Source organism: Herpailurus yagouaroundi, unplaced genomic scaffold (assembly GCF_014898765.1).
Source record: "Herpailurus yagouaroundi ecotype Mexico unplaced genomic scaffold, PumYag 67189, whole genome shotgun sequence".
NCBI lineage: Eukaryota > Metazoa > Chordata > Mammalia > Carnivora > Felidae > Herpailurus > Herpailurus yagouaroundi.
Genome location: NW_024420031.1, coordinates 194,514 through 220,999, shown reverse-complemented (window position 1 = coordinate 220,999; position 26,486 = coordinate 194,514). Strand labels below are relative to the sequence as shown.

Below are 26,486 nucleotides of genomic sequence, written 5' to 3'. Positions count from 1 at the left end.
ACTTAAGAGCTGAAGCTCTTTGGGGCCTCTGTATTCACGGAAAGCGCAGTGCCGTGGAAGGGGGACTCTCTGTGACTCTAGGCAAGTCACTTAACTTTCAGAGCCTCGGTTTTCTCAAGTTGCAAATGGGGATAAAACTATATTTTCTGATATATAAGATTCAGATTCATGTTGCACCCCACCTCCCCAATGTATCAAAAATTTTCCTGTCTACCTAACACAGTAGTCAAGGAAGGTTCTGGTCAGGATGGAAAGCTGAGAGACAAGGATGGAAAATAGTCTGTGGGGTTGCCCTGCCCCCTAGAGGTGGAATGTAGCAAACCAGACAAGTCAGCCAAGATCCACACATCACATCCTTTTCAAAACAAAGATAACAAGCCAGAGCTACGTGGGCTGATCAGGATGATTCCTCTAACATTTTAAGAAGGAAAGTTTGTTTTTATTTTATCACAATTTAATCACAATTATCACCTGATATGTGCCACTTCTCCAGTATCAATGCCTGTCTTTTTAGCTATGTGATTTTTATACCCTTTTAAAGGGATAATATGACTATATATCTGGGCCTTGTGATTTCCTACTGGAATCCAGGATGCTGTATTTGCCTTTATAAAACCAATTATTTTCCTCTATATAACCACTTTAGAATTATTGTCATCATATCTGTGATTAAAAGTACCTACATGTTCCTTCCCTAAAATTCCCTTGTAAAACTGGGAGGCACTTGTACATCTGATATGCTGGCCAGTTCATAAATAACCCATATTCTCATGATTGTTGTAAAAATTGAGTAAGATGACATATGTGAAGTATTCAGCACATAGTGTATGTTTAGTTGGTGATAGGCATTGTTGTTATTATTTTTAAAAGTTTTTTAATGTTTATTTTTGAGAGTGAGCACAAGTGGGGGAGGGGCAGAGAGAGGGAGAGAGGGAGACACAGAATCCGAAGCAGGCTCCAGGCTCTGAGCTGTCAGCACAGAGCCTGACACAGGGCTCGAACTCATGAACCATGAGATCATGACCTGAGCCAAAGTCAGAAGCTTAACCGACTGAGCCACCCAGCTGCCCTGAGGCATTGTTATTATTAATAATTTTGCAAAACTCTGTGCTGGGGAGGAGCCAGAGGGACAGGCCATGTGGGAGCTCACCACACTTCTGAAAGAGAGGTCAGTCCAGTGAATATTGTGTGCCTAGGACGTGCCATTCCTTGTACTGCTGCAGGCAGGGAGTTCTGTGATTAATGTTATACAGTTCCTGGCTTCAGGGCATTCACAGTTGGGCAGAGAAGATGAATGTGATGCGGTTTCCTGTATGCTGTGCCGGGGGGGGGGGAGCACAGGGCTCTGTGGGTGCCCAAAGGAGGGACATCTACCTAGACTGTCGGGGAGAGCTTCCTGGAGGAGGTGTTGCCTGAGCTGAGGCCTGGAGGATGAGTAGGAGTTAGCACGGTGAAGCAGGACAGTGTGTGGCTTGGAAGAAATGGAGAACAAAAGGGAGACTAAGGCAGAGGGGCCAGCATGAGTGAATGAACAGAGGCATGGAACCAGCAGGGTGTGTTGGGGGGCGGAGCACTTTTATTAGGTCAGTACAAACTAAAGCACAAACTGAGGCAGGAAAGGTCTGGAGAAGAGTCTGAAGAGTCAGCCATCCCATATCAGGAGGACACTTGACTAGCAGGATAAGGAGCTTTATTATGTTGGGAATTGGGAGCCAAGATCGGGTTTTAGGTTGGGGCAAGAGGTCCTTATTATAGAGAATGGGGAGATGTGTTGAGAGGCATGTTTTGGAGAGATCCCACTAGTGGACAGTTTGGAAGACAGATTGGAGGGCACCCAGTGAGAAGGCGAGTGTGACAGTCTAGATGAGAGATGATAAGGCCTCAGCTTGGGTAGTGGGGAGTAGAGATACTCTGTTGGAGGAGAGTGACAACACATTGACAAGTGCTGTGACAGAGGGGCATGCAGCCTACTGTGGGGACACAGAGGAGTGGCAGCCATTCATGATGAGCAGGATTTTAATAATACCAGCATAAAAGCCAAGAAACTTCAAGCTAGAAGGGTCCTTAAAAATCATCCAGCTCAAGCTGTTCATTTTACAGATGAGAAGACTGAGGCCCAGAGAGAAAGGGCTTGTATGAGGCTGCTCAATGTATGAGCAGAACAGCTCTGACTAGAAAAGTCACTCTAGGGGCTCCTGGGTGGCTCAGTTGGTTAAGCGTCTGACTTTGGCTCAGGTTGTGATGTTGTGGTTCATGGGTTTGAGCCCTGTGACAGGCTCTGTACTGACAGTCAGAGCCTGGAGTCTGCTTCAGATTCTGTGTCTCCCTCTCTCTCTGCCCCTCCCCTGCTGATGCTCTGTCTCTCTCTCAAAAATAAATAAGCATTAAAAAAATATTTTTTTAAAAGAAAAGTCACTCTACTGTTAATGCCAGTGTTTAAAGTACTGTTCCTTAGATGTGCTATTTTATGCTTTAAAAGCCTGTGAAGATTATAGGGATCATTATCTTTGGGTCCTGCTGATGAGAAAACTGGAGCTCGAGGAGGCTTGGAGACTTGCTGGGGAGGAAGCCGTGAAGAGGAGGGATCACCTAAATAAAGGATCTCTTGCTTTGATGGCAGACAGACCCTCTGCTCTGTCTAGTTCAGCCCCTCAGAAATCAGATCTCCTAGATTCATAGCTGGGGACTAGACCCAGATTTCACTTCCTCCACCCAGGCCCACCATTTTTTCTGCTGCTTTTTACCCTAGGAGTCCTCATTTAATGTAACTGAGGCAGCTCACAGGCAGTTTTTGCCCTGAGAGCTAGGCCTGTCATCCCCCCTTTTTCTATTTTTGTGGAAGAGGGCGGGCTTATGTCTGTCAGCACTTGTGTGCCCATCGCCTTGGGCAGAGTGTCTCCAGCCTGGATGCCTTTGTTATGAGTCCCCATGGTATGATACACAAAGAAGGAGCTTTGGAGACAGACAGACCTAACTTTGTTTTTGTTTTGTTTTGTTCTGAGTATAGTGACACACAATGTTACATTAGTTTCAGGTGTACAATATAGTGACTTTGCAAGTTTATACATTATGATATGCTCACCACAAGCATAGCTACAGTCAGACAAACCTAAGTTTGAATCTAGGCTGTGCCCCAACCCACTGGATGAGCTCAGCTATGTCACTTACCTTCTCGTCTTTGGTTTCCTTATCTGGAAAATGGGATGACAATGCCCATCTCTCAGGATTAACCAAGAACGTTTGAATGGCATTCCCTGATACTTGTAGGTGCTTAATAGTCATTTGCAGGGGAAGAAAATCAATGAAATAACCCAAGATTGTGCCATAGCACATACCTCATTTTATAATTATGGTATTACCTGAAATTCTTTAGTTTTTATGGGAAATAACTCATCCAAATATCTGAATAGTTCATCCTGAATAAGACAACTTAAAGTTTAAAAAACAAAACAAAACCAAACCAGTCATCTCCTTCTCCTGCTTGGAATCTCCCATAGACAATGATTTGAAGAATTCAGTGCTCAGCAAAGATTTGCTTCCCCTGAAAACGGGTGTATTTCCTCCTTCCTAATATGAGGTTGCCATGGCTCATTGTATCTCGCTTTCTTCCTCGGCTACCAGTTAATTTGAAGTACAGCTTTAGCATCTCTGTTGATCTCTTTTTCTGAGCTCTCGTTTTCTAGTTCAATTTTTATTCTTTCTTTATCTGTGTTATTGGAGTAAGCCACCTCAAATCCTTTGTGACTCAGGCAGGTATAAATAACTAACGGGTGTAAATAGTTGAATGAATGGAGGGCTGGAGAGGCTGGACAGGCAATGGTGGGACTTGAAGGAGACCAGAGGGCGGTGCAGGCTGGGGCAGCTGAGAAGGCATCTGCATAGATGACTGTGGTGCCATGAGGAGTTGAGGCATTAGTTAGGGAGAGTCAGCCCTTTACTCGCCTGTCTTGTTCCTGCTCTAAAAAGAAGCATGGAGGGGCACCTGGGTGGCTCAGTGGTTGAGCATCTGACTTTGGCTCAGGTCATGATCTCGAGGTTCATGAGCTTGAGCCCCACATCGAGCTCTCTGCTTTTGACAGGGAGCCTTTTAAATCCTCTGTACCCACCCCCCCCACCCTCTCTGCCCCTCCTCTGCTCGTTCTCTCTCTCTCTCAAAATAAATAAATAAACTTAAAAAAATAAATATATAAAAGGAAGTATGGAGAACAGGACCTCACACCACGTGGAATCATCAAGCTCCCTCTTTTGTATGTAGCATGTGGGCGACCAAGGTCCAGAGAAAGAGGAGGGACTTGTTTTTAAAATTAAATTAAAGCAGTACATATGCATAGTTTTAAAAAGGCAAGTAGTACACAAAGACACATGTAAAAAGCCAGTGTCTCCCTGTTGCCCCCTTCCCAGTCCCCAGAGGTGGCTGCTTTTACCATTTAGGTTTTCTGGCAGTGACTTCATATCTCTAAATAGCATGCATCATTTCTTCATTTATCAACTTTGAACATTATCCACTGACTTCTCTCTACTATGACAAGTGAGGATTTAGCTTATTTACAACACCTGACTCTTTCTCTCCTCTTCTCAAATTTGTAATTTTTATCAAGTACTATTTTAAACTATGGTTTCTTATTCCATCCATTTTCTACAGTATCTTTCTTTTTTTTTAATGTTTATTTTTGAGAGAGAGAGAGAGAGAGGGAGACAGAGGATCCGAAGCAGGCTCTGTGCTGACACCAGAGATCCCGATGTGGGGCTTGAACTCATGAATCAAACCCGTGACATCATGACCTGAGCTGAAGTCAGGCACTTAACTGACTGAGCCACCCAGGTGCCCCTCCACAGTATCTCTCGACCACTTGGTTTGTAAGACATAGTTATTAGGGCCCCATCCTTCCTTCCATCTCTCCTCCACCCTTGTAGCTCCTGCTTTGTGTGTTCCATACTTTTGTCAGCAAGCTTGATTGCATTTATATTCTGTTCTGTGACAATAATTAGGTCTTCAGTGCTGTATCAAGACAAATTGATTTTAAAAGCTGACCACATTGGGGCGCCTGGGTGGCTCAGTCAGTTAACTGTCCGACTTCAGCTCAGGTCACAATCTCATGGTTTGTGAGTTCGACCCCACATCCAGCTGCTGACACCTCAGAGCCTAGAGCCTGCTTTGGATTCTGTGTCTCCCTCTCTCTGCCCTTCCCCCACTTGTGTGCTCGCTCTCTCTCTCTCTCTCTCTCTCTCTCTCTCAAAAATAAACATTAGAAAAATTTTTTTTTAATTTGACCACCAATATACTCTATTTATGGGATTATGATTATGTCAATATTATTCATTGCAGGGCCAAATAGTGTACTATAATTGCACCTCAGTTCCCAAGGTCCGTTGTCACAACCTCTGTACTCCCAGGAAGATGTTCCTAGCATCCAGATCAAATGAATTTTTCTTTCTTCTGCTCTACGACATTGTTCAAAATCATGCCACTTTTTACTTTGTTTTATATTTGAGACCAGGACTTCCTTTCTACCTTGTTTGTTTGTTTGCTTCCTTGCTTATTTAGTTACTGTTTTGTGGAGTTCCTTGCACCTGCAGAATAATCACAGCACTTCTTCTGGGGACAATCTCCTTGGAGATTTCTAGAAGAAGGATTTTTTTTTAAACTTCGCACCGAAACATAATATGCATACAAAAAAGTGCTCACATCGCAAATGAATAGCTTGGTCAATTTTTACAAGCCAAACACACCTATGTAACCAGCACTCAGTTTTCCAGTCACCGACCCCCCAGTAAAAATGTGATGCATTTTGTCTTTTGTTACATAATTTTTTTGATAGTCTCCTCCCCTTCATTTTCTCTGTTTCCTCTTGCTGGAATGTCATTTAGTTGGATGTTGAGCTTCCCAGATTGATCCTCTGGGCTGCTGCTCTTTTCTCTCATACTTTCTATTTTAGTAGTTTATAAATGAGTTAGTAGAAAGTCTGGTTGAGATGTTTGTATATCCACACTGGCCTGTCCACTTACTGGCTTTCTTTCAGATGAGCCTCCAGGGAGCTGACTGTTATAATGGGTGCCCCCTAAATGCCAGGATGAAAAGCACTTGAAAAGCACTTTATTCCAGGGACACCAACATGCCACTTGGATACACTAATTCATCCCAGATAGTTTAATTCCTTTAGCCCTGAGCTCTCTGATATTTTGCCTAGGGGTGAATGCCAGGCAGCTTGTATTCTAGATTTGAGGGGTTAGGGAAGCAGGGGAGGATTTCATGTACTTACCCTTGGTTTATTCCCCTGTCTTCAGATCCTGAGCATTCCTACCCTTTCCTCATACCTACCATCTCCAAGTCTGGAGTCTTTCTGGGTCTCTGCTGGCCCAATTGGTTCCCACCCCGGACTGCAACCCCCTGAGTGGTGCCCCTGGCTCTCCTTCCAACTGTGCACACTCTTCTTTTTGTTTTTTTGCTTCCAGAAATTTGTCGAAATCTCTCATCCATTGATCTCACTCTCTTCCATCCTCTTCACTGTTACAATTTCCTACCTTCTTTGATTTTTCACATTCGTTTTAGTGGGGTCCTGGGAGAGAGAGAGGAGATAAACACTTATGCTCCTGAGGCCCAAATGAAGCTAAAGATACTTTTAAAAGTGGTTGTTTTGCTTTCTCACTCTGCACTGAGACTGGAAATTATTAGGAACCCCCCAAATACCTAACCGTGGAGGGCCTCATTTCAGCATGTGTTACCTCTGGCTCCATGTGCATTCATGAGCATTTTTCTCAACCTCTGGTGCAGTCAAGAGAGCCCTCAGCAAACTGAAGACCTGGGTTCTGACTCCTGCTCTGCCACGGCCTCCATCTGTACCCCCCAACCCGGGCCAGCCCCTCTACTTCTCTTGGTACCCTCACTGTGACCTGAGAGGGTCCTGGGTCTGCTGTGAGGTGTGCTGTGGCAGCATTGGGTGGGTGCCTGGCATGCAGCCCAACGTCCTGGTCCTTTGCTTAGGCCGTGGGAGCAGGTAGACCAGAGATGGGCCCCCTGGTGCACAGGAGGGGCTTTGAGGCTGAGCTGAGGCCTCTACAACAGCAAGCTTCTCTAAGCTGCACCCCCTTCCACCCACTCTCCTTCCAATCATGGCTGAACCTCCATCCCTCTGCCTCCAGCAGAGGGAGGCAGGAAGGGAGGGCTGGAGAGAGCCAGTTCCATTTTCTTTTTCTCCCTCTCTCCTCCTTCCTTTTTTTTTTTTTTTTTTTTGTCATAATGCTGAGCTGATCTGGGCTGCAACACCTGTGCCTAATCCCACCTTCCCTTTTCTTTTTGCTCCCCCTCTGACCTTGAATGATTGTTGCTTCCAGAAGTACTCTCTGAGTGCTCATGGTGTGTCGGGGGTGTTGGGCTGCACTGTGTGGAGGGGAGATTGGAGCCAGGTGAGGGAGAGAGGCCAAGCTCACAGTCTGGTATGGGAGATGAAGTGCCGCTTAGCTCTGGCATGACAGAAGGAAGCCACAGCTGTAGCAGTTAAAAGCCTTGGTTTCAGAGTCAGACAAACCCAGATTTGAATCTCAGCTTCCCTGCTTATTAGCTGCGTAACTCTAGGCAAATCTCATTGCTACCCTGATCCAGAGTTTTCACATCTATACAATGGGAAGAATAATCACTATCTTGCCCAACTGTTGAGAATATAACACAAGCCCTGAACCATTGTAGGTGCTTAATCAATAGTCACTTTATTCTTTTTGGATTATTAGAAGGCAGAATATGCTATGGACCAAAATAAAGCCTGCTTGACAGAAAGGAGCATGAAGTTGGGGAAGGCAGTATTTGACCTAATCACTCCTAGGGCTGAGCTCCCCAAAGGCTCCTCAGAAATTATAGGGCAATACACTGTTGCCTGGTATTCAAGGCTCTTTGTTGTAGTCTCTGCCTATCTTCTATTTGAAATAAAAATGTGAAGTGGTACTTGTCTCATTATTTCCTGAAAAAGAAATTCAAAACATTAAAAGCAAAATATTCCCTTTGAAGTATGCAGCAATCTTCATTATTATTATCATCATCCTTATCATCCCAGAACTTGTTCAATGAATAGTGGTGATCAAGGACCATGGGAAGAGTAATCACCAGCAAAGGGATAAGCAGCAACCAAAATTACCATGGCCTTCATTTTGCATCCGTGCCACCATCTTGGCCTTCGATGTGGCTCTATTGCTGAAGGTGGTTTCATTATCCAACAAGCTTTCTGATTTGTCTGGTGGTTCATCTGGTTGTTCTCTTTCATTAACCTTTATAAGATTTTTTTGCACATCACCATCATCTCATCCTCCTGACTTCTCTACCTGCCTATTTGTCATTTCTAGATCTGATTCTTGTTTCAGATGGGTCCCTTCGGAAGGAGTCTTCTCCAGCTGAATAATCTTTCAAAAGGTTTTGACTTTCATTTTTCACATTGTCATGATTTAGATGCTCTTGGACTTGGGAGGTATCTTTGCCTCTCCCCCAAGTGCTTTTCCATTCCCTAGCCATCAAAAGTAAGTCTTTACACCACTTGTGGTCTGGGAAAGCTCTTGCATGCTCCTTTTGGTCAGGCTGTGGCTCCATTCACCTTTCTAGCCACTTTCTTCCCTTCCTGGCCAGTAATCAAGTTGTATTCAACTGTCTATGGTTCCCTAAGCACAGTGGACTTCTTTGTGCCTCCATGCCTGTATTCTGGCTATTTTATCAGCCAAGAATGCCTTTTTACCCCTAAGTAGCAGATATCTACCTAACGGTAGAAGAACATCTTCTATGTACCTCACACTGTTCTAGGTACTTAGAAACAGTGAACAAAACAGACAGAATCTCTGCCTTGTGGAGCTGATATTCTAGTGTTTGTATGTTGGAGGGGGTGGGGGCAGAAAAGAAACAAGAAGATATGAGTATGTCACATAGTAGTAAGTGCTGTGGAGAAAAATAAAGCTGGGCAGGGGCATCGGGAGTATAGAAGGCCTCGTCAACTCCACCATAACCAATATTTGCACAACTATTATTAAGCAGCTTTTCCTCATTTAAGAATGTTCCAATTTTAGGGGCGCCTGGGTGGCGCAGTCGGTTAAGCGTCTGACTTCAGCCAGGTCACGATCTCGCGGTCCGTGAATTCGAGCCCCGCGTCAGGCTCTGGGCTGATGGCTCAGAGCCTGGAGCCTGTTTCCGATTCTGTGTCTCCCTCTCTCTCTGCCCCTCCCCCGTTCATGCTCTGTCTCTCTCTGTCCCAAAAATAAATAAAAACGTTGAAAAAAAATTTTTTTAAAAAAAAGAATGTTCCAATTTTATTACATATTTTTTACAACCATAATCCTTCCAACAGCTTTATCAGGTTAACGCTATTAATACCTCCATTATATTGATGAACAAACTGAGCCTCAGAGATGCAAATCACATAGTTAGAAGGGGCAGGGCTGCGATTGAAACCTAGGCCTGTCTTCTCCAAGGCCTGTGCTCATAACCATTAGGCCATCCTGTTCCCAGAAAGCCTCACCACAACTCTCTGAAGTTGGAATTATTATACATTTTTATAGTTGGGAAAACTGACGTTCAGAGAAGGGAATGGACTCATTCATGGTTGCACAGCTGATAAATGGATTTGAACCCAGGTCCATCCACCTCTCAGTGTTAGACCTTTCTATAAACCCTGAGGCTTAGGTATGGACTTACCTGGCTCTACTTTTGTAGGGCCTGGGCAAGGTACCAGTTGACACCCTTGGCCTGTCCCCATTCTGTATGAACCTGTGGTTTGTATAGAACCTTGAGATGTGTATGGACACTCCAGGCCACATCAAAGCCCTCCCTACTCCCAGATTCCCCTTGGCCACCTGTTGGGCCTAGCTGGTGGACCTTGATAATAAGACCACACAATTTTCGCAAATAAGCTCAAGAGACGTAGGCAGGGAATGCCGGGGTCCTGGGTACCTGGAGTGCAGTCTAGAAGAAAGAGGGCCAAAGATCCTGATGGTCCCATTCCCTTGGCCCCTCAGATCCTTTACCTCATGGATAGGGGTTTCTAAAGTTTGGGGCCCAGCGTAGGGGCCTCTGTTTCCCAGGATGGCCTATGGTATTGCTATTTGTAATAAGCTAGACTCCAATATCTTCCTCCTTTGGCTTCCCAAGCTAGGTCCTACTTTTTCAGCGAGAGGGGTTCGTATTCCATAGGCCTGGGTCTTCAAGGTCTCTGGACAGTGAAGAATGGAGCTTTCCCACCAAGCACTGTGGGACCTGCACACAGACTCTTAGGTCCCCCCTCACAGTATTTTGTTCATAGCACTCTCAGGACATTGGCCTTCACGTCTCAGGACCTTTTTAAAAATTAGACATTTAATGCATTCTTCCATTAGAAAATGTAGAAAAACTTGGAAAAGTAGAGGAGGAAAACATTACGCATAATTATAGCACACAAAGGCAGCCACTGCATGCAAACAGTTGGTGTGTTTCCCTTGTTCTTTTCATTCTTTTCATACAGTTGAAATGATACAACACATAAAATTTTTTCTTGCTTTCTTTTCATTTGAGCATTTCCCCATGTAATTGCATATTCTTCATAAGCATTTTTTTTTCATGGCAACTGATATACCATAATGTACTTAACCATCCTATGAATGCAGGGCATGGAAGCTGGGCCCATTTGTCCACGGTTTTAAATCATGCTGTAGTGGGCATCCTTGCACATCTAGCTTTTAGGGAACTGGCCTTATATAGGAACAATTGTCTTTGGCTTATTTCCCTTTCTAGATGGTCCCTCTGGCTGGGTCTGATTCATTTTGGAAGTCATTCATTTATTCATTCATTCTATCACCACATATTTGCTCTGTGCCTCTGTGGACCAGACCCTGGGAACTGGGGGGTACAGGCATGACTGAGTGACAGCCCCAGACCACCAGGAGCTCCTGATCTGCAGGGAGAGTCAGGAAATGGACACTTTCAGAACAGTTTGATCAGGGCTGTGATGGAAGCAAGAAAAGGACAGTGCAGGGGAACAGAGGAGGGCCTCCTCATCCAGCCTAGAGACATTAAGATAAGCTTTCTGGAGGAGGTCTTGCCTAAATGAGTCACAGAAGATGAATAAGAGTTAGCTGCAATAAGAAGAGGAACTTCCTGTTATACATAATGAGTTGAATAAACTTATTTATCTCTGACACTTCCCCAAATCCAACCGAAATATGAGTAAAGAAACAAAAAAGGTAGGGGCACCTGGGTGGTTCAGTCAGTTGAACATCCAACTTCAGCTCAGGTCATGATCTCATGGTTCGTGAGTTCAAGCCCCCATCAGGCTTGCTGCTGTCAGTGCAGAGCCCACTTCGGATCCTCTGTCCGCCCCCACCCCTACCCCTCCCCTGTTCACGCTCTCTCTCAAAAATAAATAATTTTTTAAAAAGAAAAAGAACTAAAAAAGGCAGAAACACACAGGGTCTGGGATGCTGACCAGAAGTAAACTGTTCCACCCAGAGAGCCCCAGAAATGCTTAGGATTTGGAGGGGCTATGAACCGCAGCAGACAGGGTGAGATGTGGAATTCAAAACAGGGAGAATATTGGAAGTCTGTTAACAGACACTCTTGGCTCCTCCCTGGCCCCATCTAGTGAGGGCCCCACCCCCACCCCTCCAGCCCCATCCCTGCACATAGGGGTTGATTTTTTGGAGAAATTGAAGTTAAGAGGCCCTGGGCTTGGGGATACCAGGCACAATGAAGGGTGGGGTGAAACAGGCTTACAAGCATCCTAAAACAGTGGGATCCCAACCTCTTCCACTCCCCTACTTCCAGGACACCGAAATCAGGAGCATACAAGAGGGTAAAGTAATCTTCTCTGAGGAAACTGAAAGTCCCTAGAAAAGGGCCTCCAAAAGATAACATGTGGGAGTCTTCCAACAAAAGAACAGGCTTCAGCCCAGCAACTGTAGTGAAGCCCACCACCTGGCAAGCTCCATCTATCCACAGAGCTTCCTATCAGCTTGTTAGTGTCATGGGAACCAGTCACCAAGGATCACCAGCCAAGGACACTTAAGATAGGTACATTTCATTTTATGTAAATTAAACCTCAGTACAACTGACATTTAACCTCCCCCCCCCCCCCCCGCCTGCCCTTGACTAGCAAGCCTTAGGTAGCCAGAGATGATCAGATAGTACAAGTCTGTTTGAAGAAGAACATCAACCTATAAGAGTGACCAAAAAAGCAAGCAAGAAAACAAAAAACAAAGGCACTTGGAGGGAACAGAGGTCACAAAGGGAGGAGAAGAAACTTGGGAAGTTAAAGATAGAGTCAAAATAAAGATTTCCACAGAAGGATTAGAAAATAAAAGGTGAGGAAATATCCTAGGAAGCAGAATAACAAGACAAAGAAATAGACAACAGAAGAGAAAAGATGAGAAAATTGGAGGATCAATTGGGGAACTCCAGCATCCGACATTAGGAGTTCCAGAAATAGAGAATGGAGGAAACAGCAGGAAGAAAGTGATCAAAGCCATAATACAAAGTAATCAAAGAAAGTGATCAAAGCCAAGAACATGTCCCAGAACTGAAGGAATGAAAATCCTACTGAGTAACCAGCAAAATAAATGTTAAAATGACCACAGCAATGTATGCCTGTGGAATTTTAGAATACCAGGCATTAAAGAGAAGATCCTGAAAAGTTCCAGATAAAAAATATGACACACAAAGAATCAAGAAAAAGAATGGCATTGGCTTTCTCAACAGCAACACTGGAGAGGTAGGAGACCATGGAGCAGTGTTCTCAAAAATCTGAACGAACATAATTTCCAACCTAGAAGTCTATACTTGGTTGAACTATCGATCGAGGTTGAGGGTCTAATAAAGACATTTTCAGGCATATGAGATCTAAAGATTCTATGCCCTAGGCCTCATAGAGAGCACTGGGGAATGTGCTCCAGCAAAATGTGGACATAAAGTCAGAAGAAAGGCCAAGGGATCCAGGAAATCCAACACTGAAGAGAGGTGAAAGGAAACCCAGAGTGATGAGGAGAGAAGATCTCAGTGCAACCTTGTTCAGGTCTAGAGAGCGCCCAGTCTCAATTGCACTAGGGACAATGTCTCAGAGGGGGAAAAAATAATCTGATAGATTACCTGATGTGTCAAAACGTATTGAGAGGAGAATTGCACTTCTGACAGAGTTTGGGGAGAATTGATCATAGATATGAAGAAAACTAAGCAAGCAAGATCATCGTCACCATCATCATCATCACCATCAACAACATCAACACCAGAGAAAAGAAAAAGTTGCATGGAAAAGGAAATGTGGTTATAGCATATGATACGATTTATCCATCATTAGTATTGATATAGTCATAGTAATGTCCGCTACCAGTATTGATTGAGCTAGATGTACACATGGGCTCTTTAGAAATGAGGAGGTAAATACCTGAAAAAGCGGTTAAAAGAGTTGAAAAGGGTTTGTCCCTGAGAGTGGGGGTTGGGGGTGCAAAGGGGGTAGGGTAGGAAATTTGTGTGTTTTGTTACAATCCTTGAAGTACTGGGTGACTTGAAAATCTACATATGTGTATTACTTTGGCAAAAAAATGGTAAAAGGACACACAAGAAAATATGTTTCAAAAACAGATTAGCAGCACGAACATATACTTTAGAAATACGAAAGTGCAATCAGAAAAAAACGTGGAAAATGAGTCTTGTGTTAAGATCGTTTTACAATTTGACTTTTTAAACTATTTCACGTATCACTCTAATACAATTAAAAATACTTTAAAAGGCATAAAAGAAGGGCAGGAGTGTTCCAAGTAGCAAATACCAGATGTGCTAGACAAGTAGGTAGGAGGCGGAGTAAGATGGAGAGCTTTGGAGAGTTTGGGCAGGACTGGCAGGGAGGTCTTTGAGGGGAGTCACTGAATGTTTGGTGCAGGAGAACCACGTCAACTGATTTGCAATGAGAAGGGAGTTCTCCGTTGGAGAGACTTGCAGTTAGACCAGGTGATGTCCAGGAGAGAAGATGCCTCATTGCCCCTGGGCCGGTTCTCAGCTTTTGGAGAGACCTGTATGATCCCTGGACCAGGGTATCTACCTCTTTCCCCTCAGAGCACTGCTGGAAGGAGCCCTGTTCACAGTTGTCCTCGAAACCCCACATTGGGTAGAAATCACTTAAGAAAAATCCTTGGTCAGGGCGCCTGGGTGGCTCAGTCAGTCAGTTAAGCATCTGACTTCAGCCCAGGTCATGATCTCACGGTTTGTGAGTTCGAGCCCTGAACCGGGCTCTGTGCTGACAGCTCAGAGCGTGGAGCCTGCTTTGGATTCATTCTCTCTCTCTCTCTCTCTCTCTCTCTCTCTCTGCCCTTTGCCAGCTCATGCTCTCTCAAAATATATATAAAAAATAAACGCTAAAAAAAATTTTAAAAAAGAAAGAAATCCTTGGTCATATTACATGCCCAAGTTTTTGGTTCAGAAAATATGGTCACTATACTCATAGGCTTCAATAAGTTACTGTTTATGAGGATCGCTCCTGAGGATAGGAATTGGCATGGCTAAACCTTTTGAGAACCCCGGGGTCCCAAGTGACCTTTCATTAGGAGAGGGCTGTGGGAGTAGCAGGAGAAATTGATCTCTTCTCCTGACATGGATTGATAAAGGGAGGCCTGGTACCCTGCGTCTTTGCCTCTCTATCTAGACAGCTGAACCCAGTTGATAAAAAAGAGAAACTTTGGCATTCTGAAGAAACTAAATATTTTAGGGCCCGAAGATTGTTTGGAACTTAGCCAACATAGCCCCGTTGTTTATAAATGAGGAACCAAGGTCCAGACAGCAGTGACTTATCCAAGTCTGTGCCACCTCCCCCAAAATGGTGGCTCAGCTTCATGGAGTAAGAGGTAGGCTGACCATTAGGCAGGGCATTTGCCCTCAGAGAGGTGTAGGAAAGCACAGCACTAATGATCATTGGTATCTACACATAGTTAATCATACACTAAATGCATAAAGGGCTGTAAACCTCTGAGGTGGGATGCCCCCCCTACATTTAGGGTCCCATGATGCCATATACCCTCAAACTAGTAAGAATCAGCCCACAGTGAGGAGAACTGGTTAATTCATTCCTCATCATGGCTTAGAGATCTTTTGCTCCCCTCAGCTGCCATCTTAAGGACTGTAACACCTCATATAGGCCTGCTTTTGGAGCAGAGATAGGTATCTAATAACCTCTCAGAAGAAAGAGCCCTAGAGAGGAAGGGTCTGTCTTGACATTAGGGAAGTCGGATAAGGGAACTCACCTTAACAGTACCTATGTGCCCAGCACTGAGCTACCGATACAGTGGCATGTGATGGTAAGAGCACGAGCTTTGGGGTTCATGCCAAGCTCCCCTACTTACATGATGTGTGGCCAATCATTTCAACTTCTCTGAGTCCTCGTTTGATCATCTTAAAGTTGGATGAGTAGTTCCCCCTTTGCAGGATCAAAGTAGATAATGTAGGGAAAGAGTCTGACACTGTGCCTGGTACATATAGGTGCTCAGTGCTGACGGAGGTGATTATATATGTTGCTTATGCTCAAAAGTAGATTGGGGCAGGAGGCCAGTCCATGAGTTCCTGGAGGGTTCATATTTCCAGGTCTGGGTCTGGTATATGGTAGATTGAATCCATGTGTGCTGGGGCTTGGGGGTGGGATGGGGCAGCTAGAAGACCAGCCTGTCTGGAGCAGAGGGTTAGTGTTAGGGAGAGAGGCTGAGGGGCTTGGCCTCAATTCTGTTGGCAGTTGGGGAGTCATTGAAGTCAGACCCCTCTGACCTGGCACCTGTGAATAATTGGGCCAGGCCTCAGAAGCAATCGTGTTGCTGCACAGTGAGATGGAAAGTTTTAATAAACATGAAAAGGTGCTCTGTGGCCCTGGTCATCTGTCCCTTTACAGGACTGTGAGGCCAAAGGTGAGTTCCACTGTCCTTGGCTGAACATGTACCATGTGCCAGGCAGATGCTGTGCAAGTCTTACCTGACAAGAGGAGGGATTCTCCCTCCACACACACACACCCCATTTTACAAGTGAAAAAGCTGAGGCTGGGCATAGGGGAGTGCCTTTCCCAGAATTACGTGGCTAGTAAGTAGCAGAACTGGGAGCACAGTACTCACCCAGTCAGAGCTTCAACACCCTGATGCTTGCCTGCCCCACCTCACTGTGAGTTCTCCATTCACTCTTCTAACAAATACTCCCTTCTGAGGCCCACCTCCCCTCCCTGTGCATCCATCTCTTGCTTTGCACTCAGCATAGATGATGCTCCCCTCACTGAGGACAGAGCCTGTGATGTGTTATCTCCGTCTTCTCTGTGGAAAAGGCACGGAGGGGATGGGGGGCACATAAAGGAGGAAGAAGAAGACAAAAGAGATAGGAAAGCCTGCTTCTACACTCTCCCACTTCTTCCAAGTTCCCTGGTCCTTCTTCCTCCCCTTCCCCACCCCTAAGGCACCAGCTTCACTGTCTCAATCCTCCCCCCACCCCACCCCCCACACCCCTCTGAGGAGGAGCTGCCAGAGGGGTGTGGTTCAGATTTCACTCATTCCCTTGGGTTCCTTCAAAGCTGTCCTCCACTCCATTCTCTTCTCTTGCAGTTCCTTCACTTCTGAGGGGGCCTCACAATGGAGAAGGCAGGGCCCGTGTAGTAGAACGGAGCCCAGCAGCTGACTCACTTACCCTCTCAGCCTCATTCTGTTCATCTAGAAAATAAGCAGGTTGGACCAGGCAATTGGTGAAGCCTTTGCTATGTTGTTAATAATACCTGGTATTTGTCTGCTGGGTTCCAAAGGGCTTAATCATCCCAACAGCCCTGCCAGGATTGGCGTTGTGTTCCAAGTGGGGAGACTGAGGCTCAGATCCTGAGAAGGGGGGTGGCTTGCCTGGGTCACAGGGCTGGTAGATGGCAGAGCCAATATCTGAAGTGAGGTCTCTCTGGGTTTAAAGCTTGGGCTTTGCCTTGGCCCAAGCTGCAGGCTGCCTCTCAGCCACTCTGATTTGGGCCTTACCTTTCACTGTGACCCACTGGGGCCCACATGGTTGGCTCCTGGCACCTCCCTGACCTCACCCCCTACCGTTCCTCCCTTTGCTCACTGCACTCCAGCCATGCTGTCCTCCTCACTGTCCCAACAAATGGCTAGGCCCTTCGCCATCTTCCAGCCTTCTCACTGGTTCTTCTCTGGATGAGATACCCTACCCCTCATTTTCATAACATGTATTAGGCCACCAGGTCATTGCATAGGGCACAGGGAGAAGAACAGAGAAGAATGCTGACTTTTTTTTTTTCTGTTTCCCTTTCAGATCTGATGGTGAGAATTCCAGGACAGTCAGGTCAGTACCCCCTTTCTCTAGTAGCAGTTGGGAGATGGGGCAGGGACTGGGGTGGGGCCCTCTGATTTCTAACTTGGGGATCCATGGGCAGGGGTGGGGGCCAACCCCAGGGGTTTTGTCCCGTTGGTATTAGGGATGGGTATGGAGCAGACTGGGAGGGCTGGGTGAGTGTGGCAGGCATGGGAAAGGGGTTGAAAATTGTTCCTCAGTCTTTCTGACCCTAGCTACTCTGGGCTGAGCTGGGCTGAACCCCAGAGGGATTCATGGTTGCTGCCCAGATGGGAAAGCCGACTTGCAGAGAGGTCGGCTCTGGACCTGGGACCTTCTCCACCTTTTCCTTCCAGGAGAAGAGGGTATGAGAGAAGTGGGGCTTCTCTGTCTAGTGTTGGTGCTCTACCCCAAACTGCACTAGCCCTGAGTACTGGGATCTGGGTGGACTTTTAATGTGACACAGTCTACACATTAGAAACATACATCATGGTGCCAAGTGCACATTTTTTTTTTTACATGCTTGGTAAAAAGGATTTACAAGCTTCAGTAAGTTTTCAGGGTGTGATCAGTTGGCCACTTGTGGGGGCAGGAGTAAAATGGGGGTAAAGAAAAGGGCTATTTATGAATTTCCCAGGCCTTAACCCATCAGAAGCTTCATGAAGACACAAGTGTGAAGGATAGGGGGTCTGGGTCTACATGGGAATGGTGGGGGGACTCAGGATAAGGCTCGCTCAGGCTCAGCATCTAGGCCAGGGGTGATCTCTGAGATGAGATGGGCCCAGGCAACAAAGGGATGGGATGGGTATACTCAGTCCCAGCCAGGATTGTAACTAGCATATACAGTGCCTTCGTGAAGAGTAGAATCCACTGAGTTGATCAGTTGGAGGAAAGTTCCCTTTCTATTGGTCTACTGTGGCCCCTCACTGGGGTTCCCGGCTTAGTGAACAGAGCACAGGATACCATTTCAGTCCCCTACTTGTGGCCTATTGGCTGTGAACCCTTGTACGGGGCACAGCTTGCCCAACCATATGTGGCAACCCAGGTCCTGCCATTCAGGCAGTAGATATGGGAGGGAGGCAGAGGATCCCAGCATACAGATGGAAGTGTGTAATGGGACACACCGTGTCCTGGCATCCCAAACAGGGGCTATGGGATGAGCGCACTGATGAGGGCCAAGGTCGGGACTGTGGAGTGGGAGCACACTTGTGTCAACAGGAAAGCAGGGGAATGTGGCAGATGCAGTCAGGCCCAGTGTCCAGGCAAGGAGTACATGACAAGATGCAGTTAGTCCCAGGATGCAGCCAAAGAGGGTGGCATGGGCACAGCCTGTCCTAGCATTTAGGAAGGCACTAGTCTAGCAAAGGACCTGGGTCCCACTGTTCCACTGTGGGTTTGGAGAAAAGCAACCTGGCATGGCTCCAAGCACAATCATAGGCCTCCACACTGATATCCCTGCTACTTGTTGAAGAATCCTATTAAAGGCATCTCTAGCTCTCAGCTCTCCCAGCAGGGGAGTTCCTGGGACCTATAGCTCAGGGTATTTACTAATGATCATAATCATAAGTCATGATGACATGTATTGGGCCTTTATAACTTATAGAAGTCATCAGGGACTTTCTTTCATTTGATCCTCCTAGTGACACTGTAGGTGGAACCCAGGCTGGCCTTATCATCACTATTTTAGAGCTCAAGAAACTGAAGCTTGGGCTGGTTATGGGTTTTGCCTACAGCCACGCAACTCATAGATGGCTGGGCCAGGATTCAAACCCAGGTCTGCCTGGCACCAAGCCCGGAGCCCTGCCCACGCTGTCACTGTGGGAGCTCTTGACAGCCTTGCAGATAATAATAATCATCCTCATCATCGTCCTAATATTAGTAATAATAGCAGTTATCATTTGCTCCTCGCATATTAAGAACTCTGAACATGATCTTATTTAATGTTCATAAGAGCCCTATTAGATGTAGATTGGGATCCCTGATTTACAGATGAGGAAAATGAGGTTCCCCAGAGGGTCAGTGCCTTGCCCAAGGAAAGAAAAGCAATAGGTCAGGGTAGCATCACTCTGACTCATACCCTGTGCTGTCTGGTTCCAAAGCCAGCATTTGTTTTATGGAGACTTGCTTCCTGACATCCATCCTGTGTCCACAGCCCAGGAGGCTACAGCAGCCTCGAGGACTCAGCAGTTGGGAAGCAAGGGTCACACTTGGGCTGTGGAAGGGTCTTAAAACATAGCACTTGTGGGGAAGATCTTGCAAACCTGATTGGTAGACCCTTGAACTTGGAACCAGGGCTGTGTGAGAATGCTCACAGGACCACATGTAAATTCTTGAGCTAGCTTCAGCTAGGGGTCTAGGGAGAGCTTCCTGGAGAAGGCAGAATCTGATCTGGGCTGTGGAGGACTGACATGCAGGCTTTGCAGTGGAGGGTGGGGGCACATCCCTGGGAATGTAGCCAATATGCATCAGAAGTGAGGATGGGACTCCAGGGGGGCGCAGTTGGCTGGGCAAAAACAGATCCGGGCAGGAAAAGAGCTAATGTTAAAGTTCAGAACACGGACTGATACCTTCTGTCATCAGTGGGAGCCAGGGAAGGCTAGAGGGGGGAGGCTGAGCTCTGCAGCATACCAAGGGCAGCAAGTAGATCCAGGTAAAGGGCTCCATTTATGGCAGGTCACTTTCTAGTTATGTGCTTTTGGACAAATCTGTTCATCCCTTGGAGCCCCAGTGTCTTTCTCTAATAAGCACTGTGTGTGCATAAAAGAGAGAGGCTGGGGTGGGGGAGAAGAAACACCAAAGAGAGGAGCGAGGCCTTGGCAGTTGTGGAAGCAGGGTAGGTAGATTGAAAACCACGGAGGCCTGAGGGCTTCTAAGTATGGGGTGGCAGAGGAAGTGTGGAGTCTAATTAGAGCTGAACAGCTGGTGTTGCGCGAGGGCTGTGGGCATAGGAAGGTGCCCGGACTTCCTGTAGGTTTGTGAGAAGTTGTTAAGCCTACAGGCACTTTAAACCAAGGCCCTTGGAGGGCGATGGCTCAAGTTCACAAAGCCAGCTCTTAGCAGAGCCTGTTTCCTAGCCGGTGTGCTCTCTGCAAAGTCACTGAACTTCTCTGATCCTTGGTTTCCTGGCCGGTGAAATGAGGATGAGGATTCTGACTTGTCCAGGTCAGATGAAAGAAATTAAAGTAAAACAATGTTCAGCATAAAATAGTGCTCAATACGTTGTAGTGCCCTCCACCCTCCTCTACGCCCAATCCACTGTCTCTTACTGGATGGTCAAGCTTGAGAGATGTGGAGAAGTGTGGGGAGAGGCAGGAGGGGCCAATACCTCCCAGGGGTCCCAGATTTGGAGGCGGTGCCACAGTAGGGAAGGTCGGGCTGAAACTGGGGGGCCTTGGGGACAGGGCTGGGGTTGCCAGGCACACAAGGAGGAGAGCCCAAGAGGTGGCCTGTTGCTAGGGAAGGAGGGAGGAGGTGGGGGAGCCACTGACACCCACAGAGCCAGGGATGTCCCCATGGCAACGGGAGCCCGCTGCATTTGGGAGGAGAAGTGGGAGGAGGAGCCATGGTTGGCTCTGTTCCCAGAGGAGGCCTCCCACTCTGGGCCTCAGTGCCCCCATCTGCCAAACGGGAGTTTGGATTAGGTAATCTCTAAAATGCTTCCTTGTTTTGACCTCCTGGCAATCTGGGGTGGCTGAGACTGCAGGGATCTTCCAAGGCTCCCCCATCCACAAGTCGAAGACTCCACCAGTCCCTGGAGGCAACCCAGCTGTGTTGGAGTCTTCCCTTCCCAGGCTGAGTCCTGTTCAGCATAGCCTGGTTGCCTGCCCTGCCCCAGCCCTCTGTTCTCACCACTTCCTGTGCCTGAAAACCTTGTCACTTAGTGTCTGCTGAAAGCTTTCTGGCTCTGGGAGCCCAACTCCAGTCCTCCTCACTCTGAGAAGCCTTCCCTGGCTGCCCTAGTCCACCCTGCCTACTTTCTCCCTCCTGGGATGCTCTGACCCCAGAGTTGCTCCTCCTGCTGCCCTTAGTATTCACTGCTGCCGTTTATCTGGCAGCTTCTAAGATCTGGGCTCCACACAAGATGCTTGACAGGCTCAAATCTTTGCAGTCCATCTGTGGTATCATATCACAGACCCCCATTTTACATATGAGGCAGTTCTCTGTGAGGTTCCCCAGGTACCATGTGGTGGAGCCAAGCTTGGAACTTGGCTCTGTGTTATTGCCAGTACCCTGGGCCTGAGGTGGGGTGTTAACAGCAGGAGCACTTACTGAGTGTTAGCTAAAGCTGTTATATGCCAGGCACCATGCTGGGCACTTTACCTATATTCTCTCATTTAATGTCCATAATGATGCTAGAGGGTGTATATTCTTGTCATTTTGTTGATGAGGAAACTAATCTTAGGGAGCTGAAGGCATTTATCCCGTAGTAGAACTAGGATAGGAATTCAGACCATCAGAGGTGCAGTCACCACAGTATACTGGGGTCAACTCAGTTGTATTCCAGAAGCACGTAGAGCATTCTCTATGTACCATACCTGTGTTGGGTGGTCTGTTGGGGGTGGGGAGACAGAAGCAGGGTACAGACACAGATATGCCAGCTCCAGCAAGCCCAAATGAGAGTGTGCTGAAGAGGAGAGGCCAGTTGTAAGGACAAGAGTCTGGAGGGGGTACAGCTGGAATAACAGTGATAGAAGAGGATGGTGTGGGGGAGTTGGGTAATTTTCCCAAAGAAGGTGCCATTCCAGGAAGATCCTGAGGGACAAGAAGGGGTAAGAGGGTCTTCCCTCCCCTTCCAGTTTGTGTTCCTCTGCCTCCGCCTGGCCTAGCCCCAGGAAGTGGGTGACCCCTAAGCTGGCTGCGTGCCTGGTTGGAACCAAAATAAACTTGCCTTCTCTCTCTTCCCCTCCCCTTGCCTCTGTCCCCTCTGTCCTGGATTTAATTAGCAGCCCCGGGGATGAGTCACTTGGCAGCTGGGGAGGGAGGCTGCACAGAGCCCAGTCAAGCCCCGACTCCTGCCCTGAGCTTTGTGGGCAAGCGCCACTGTGTTCATGCACCTGTGTGTGCTCCTGCGTGGCCCCTGCTTCTGTGTCCATGCGGGCGTGAGGAGTGCAGAGGTGCTGGCATGTGTCCATGTGTGTCTGGGTATCTGCATAAAAGCATATCCAGCCATTGCTGCCTTTGTTTCTGCATGCCACTGAATGTCAGTGTGTGTGAGTGTGTGGCTATAGTGTGCGTCTGTGGAAGCAAGTGTCAGGAAATGAGGGAGCATTTGAATGAGCAAACACAAACACTTTATGATTGCACCCACCCCTCCCTACATAATGTTCTTTATGTGGTCTTGCTTATGCAAACCCTGCACTTATATCCCCAATTTTCCCTTGTCTGAGTCTGGGTACATTTTGTTGCAGGGAACAGAAACCCACTCAAACTCACTCCAGAATGTAAAGGGTGGGGGGTGGACTATTGTGAAGCTACATCTCACCGAATCTGAGAAATTAAGTGTGTGTGTGTGTGTGTGTGTGTGTGTGTGTGTGTATACATATATATATAGTCAGGCCTCACACCAACTGGAAGCAGGACCAAGAAGTCGAGGACCAAGATTACTTGCCCTAGCTCCCTCTCCCTCCTTCTCTCTCTCTGCATCTCCCAGGCCCATGTCTCATCTCTCTGTGTATCTCATGGCTTGCTTGGTCTCTGTCATCTCTTTGTCACTGACTCACTCCTCTGGACTAGCTTCATCTGCATTTGTTTATACGATCTGATGTGGCTGCCAACCTGGAAGCTTAAGGGTCCATTCCATATGACAGTGTTTCTGTCCAGCCTATGGGAACAGGTGGCAGCAAGGGGCTGTAGGTGGGAGTCAGTTCTCTTAGAAGTGGGTGAGGGTAGAGAGGTCAAATACATCTCCAGCTAGCAGTTATTGTGGGTCCACACATGAGGTCAGAGCCTCGGGGGCGGTCTGCTCAGAGGCCCATGGTTGTTAAATTGCCTGTCCATTAAGGTTTTGGTTCCTTTTCTAATGCAAGTTGACCTTTGCTCACTGTGCTTTCAAGTTCCATGCACTTGCATTAAAACACCCTCATTTTATCTAAATAATTCCCCCCTTTTTATGCCAGAACAGCTTTTAAGTGCACAGTGAATATTACCATTGCTACCAGTGTGTGGTGATTTTCATAGCATCAGAACAACTAACATAATGCTACTCATGGTACAGCTACTACTGAGTTCTTGGTTGCTTCGGGAATTTTCACATTTTATTAGCGCAGGGACTGAATTTATAGTTATCTGCAGTATATAATTATAAGTGCACATTATCAATATTATCAGCTTGACGCTTGGGCTTACTTTTCCATTAATACAAACCCCTGCAGTTTTTACATTAATTACAGAGAGAATTAATGACCTCTTAGACAAGTTTTCACCTATGAGTAAAGAGTTCGGAACCAGCTGTGCCCATAATGACTGTTCTCCAGATGCAGGGGCAATGCCCACGGCTTTGACTTTGGCCTTTGCCTCGCATCCTCTGGCTGAAACTTAGGGGCTGTCCACCGCCTCCTTGGGGGCCTCCTGTTTCTGGCTTGCATATAGAAGGTGCTGTTATTTTTAATATTTTTAATAGGAATGATAGTTTCCTTATTATCATTAAAGCCATCTTCTGTGTGTAAACGGTAAATATGAGGTTGGAGAGATTATCCCAGGTTCAAGGCAGAGTCTCCTTCAACTTCTCCCCTCCCCCCCTTTTTTACTATTCCAAATATTAATAATTGCTTTGATCTGCAAAATGTCTGCTGTGTATAGGGTACTGTTAGGGAGCATTTGGCACACATTCTCTTTAAGCCTCCTGGCCACTCTGCCAAGTAGAGATGATTGTGGGCACTTTACAGCTGGGGAAACTGAAACCTGTAGAGGTAAAGTGACTTCCCAGAGTCATCCATCCATCCACCCACCTATCCAACCACCCATCCACCCACCCACCCATCCATTCACCCATCTATCCACTCATTCACTCAAGGATGATTTCTTGAGTACCTACAATGTGCCAGGCACTGTGCTAAATTAGATTCAGCTGATATACTGATAAATCATAGAAGTCTGCTCTGAGGAAACTCACTGTCCAGGAGGGAAAGAGATGAGGAAATAGACAATTACAGGGGAAGTATAGGGCGGGAGCATCTCAGAAGTATACTGTACCCAGCCTGAGGGGCTGGAAGGCCTCTCTAAGCTGATACCTAGGCTGAGACTTGGAGGATGAGTACAAGCTGGCCAGGTGAGGACTGGGGGTGGGGTGAGGTGAAGCCGAGAGGAGAGAGTTGCAGGCAGAGCAGGAAATGTATGCTGGAACTGTGGGAGGCGTGTTTGGTACCTGTGTTTGTAAAGAATTAAAGCTGTTTCTGCAGAGGAATGGGACTGTCATAAGCCATGGGCTGGGAAGGGCGCAGAAGGTAAATTGGGAGGCTGTAACTGGGACCCCAGTCAGTTAGGCCCAGAGCTGAGGAGCTGCAGGACCCAGGAGCACAGTTTCCTTGCTTCCAGGCGCACCTGGTCCTGGTACCCACTGTGGGTCAGCCTGGGCAGCATTAGGCCAGGATTCTAGTGACCACAGTGCCCTCTAGTGTCCACCAGCCCATCTTGCAGCCTCCACCTCAGTGTGGATTGTCTACCACCACCACCATGTGCTGACCTGTGTGTCTGGGTGCCCTGTGCTGGATTCTGGGGACACTGGGATAAATAAGGCAGCACCCCTGTCCCCACAGAGCTCCTGGCCCAGAGGGAGAATCAGCTTGTGGACAGACAAGGCTGAGACAAGTGCAGGGTGGGAAGGAAACAGGGAAGGGGCCAGGGCCTGTTCCAGGGGGCACAACCTGTAAGCTGACTTGTGAGGAACTAGGGGGAGCTAGTGAGGTGGGGAGGTGGCAGTGGGGGTGGGTGGTGGGAATGGATTTTTGAGCAGAGGCAAAGATGAGGCTGGGACAGCAGTGTGGCAAAGAATGTAAGCACTCCTGTCTGGGTGGAGCACTGGTTGAGGATCAGGGGCAGGGGAAGGCTGAGTCTAGCTGGGGAGGGGGGGGGGGTAGGAGTCAGCTCAGAGAAGGTTCTAGGAGGCCTGCCACTAGCTCATGGTGGGCGCTTAGCGAATGGAATCATATAAGGAGCTTCCCTGCTCTTTTGGGATCATAAACCCATGTGAGGATCTGATGAAAGCTACACTTTCCCCCCAAACATGCTGTTACTCATTAATATTTTCCATACAACTTCAGGGGCTTTGAGGCACTTCCCCTCCCCCAGTGCCTGTACATGAACCACAGGCTGCCAAACTGCTCTTTGTATAAATACCAAAACTTTATTGTGGCCTCCGAGGCTCTGTGTGATTAGAACCCTGCCTACATCTCCAGTCTCACCTCTCTCCCCTTTGCTTTTTCCACTCAGCTGCATTGGCCTTCTTGCAGTTCCTGGAAATATCACCTCAGATCGTTTGCCCAAATTGTTTCCCTTGCCTGGAACACTCTCTCCTGCTGCCTCCTCTTTTTGCCCAGCTTAATTCCATTAGCTGTTGAATGTCTGTCTCCTCTCACTTGGATATGAGCTCCATGAGATCAGGACATTGACTGCCCTGAGCCCCTGCTGTATCAGGCCCCTGGCCCAGTGCCAGGTCCACAGGATCTGTTGAATAAGTGAATGAAGGCCTCTGGTGCCCTGTGGCTGGGTCAAGCTGCTCACCATTAATTCCTTCTTCCTTTCAGCCCCTGGTGGGTCATCACATGAATCTACCCAACAGTCTCAGATATGTCTGAATTCCAGGAGTGGCTCAGAGATATTTTCCTAGAATCCTCCCCATCCCTGAAACAAATAGGCTTCCCGTGGGTCTCCCCTGTCTTCTTGGGAGACGTGTCAGACTCCTTTAGGCTCAAGCTGACTCTACACCGTAGATGCGCATTTGTTTCACTGAATCATCACAAGAACCCATGAGGTAGAAATTGCCACTTGTCTTTTAGAGATAAGGTAACTGAGCCTCAGAAGCGTTATCCAGCTGGAAAGTGGTAGAGCTGGGACTTGTACTTGCTCTACCAGGCACCCAGGTGTGGGATCTTGGCCTTAACACAGGAGAAGGAGCTTGCCCAAGGGCCACAACATCAGCCTTATGGCCAGGACTAGAATTTCTGTCTCTCAACTCCTACCAGGCCAAGAGGAAGGTCTGGGCCAGAGGTGCAGC

The 26,486-nt window shown here is 47.2% G+C and overlaps 1 protein-coding gene across 4 annotated transcripts in view; it reads left to right on the top strand.

Annotated features, from left to right (window-relative positions):
• Positions 1-26,486, top strand: part of IQSEC2 (IQ motif and Sec7 domain ArfGEF 2) — a 76,493-nt gene that overhangs the window by 7,317 nt on the left and 42,690 nt on the right. For 3 of the 4 annotated variants that reach the window (XM_040467090.1, XM_040467091.1, XM_040467095.1), the window contains exon 2: positions 17,258-17,287. The exons of the other annotated variant lie outside the window; for it this stretch is intronic. In XM_040467090.1, coding sequence (XP_040323024.1) covers positions 17,258-17,287 — 30 coding nt within the window. The remainder of the gene's footprint in view (positions 1-17,257; positions 17,288-26,486) is intronic. 4 annotated transcript variants of the gene reach the window in all.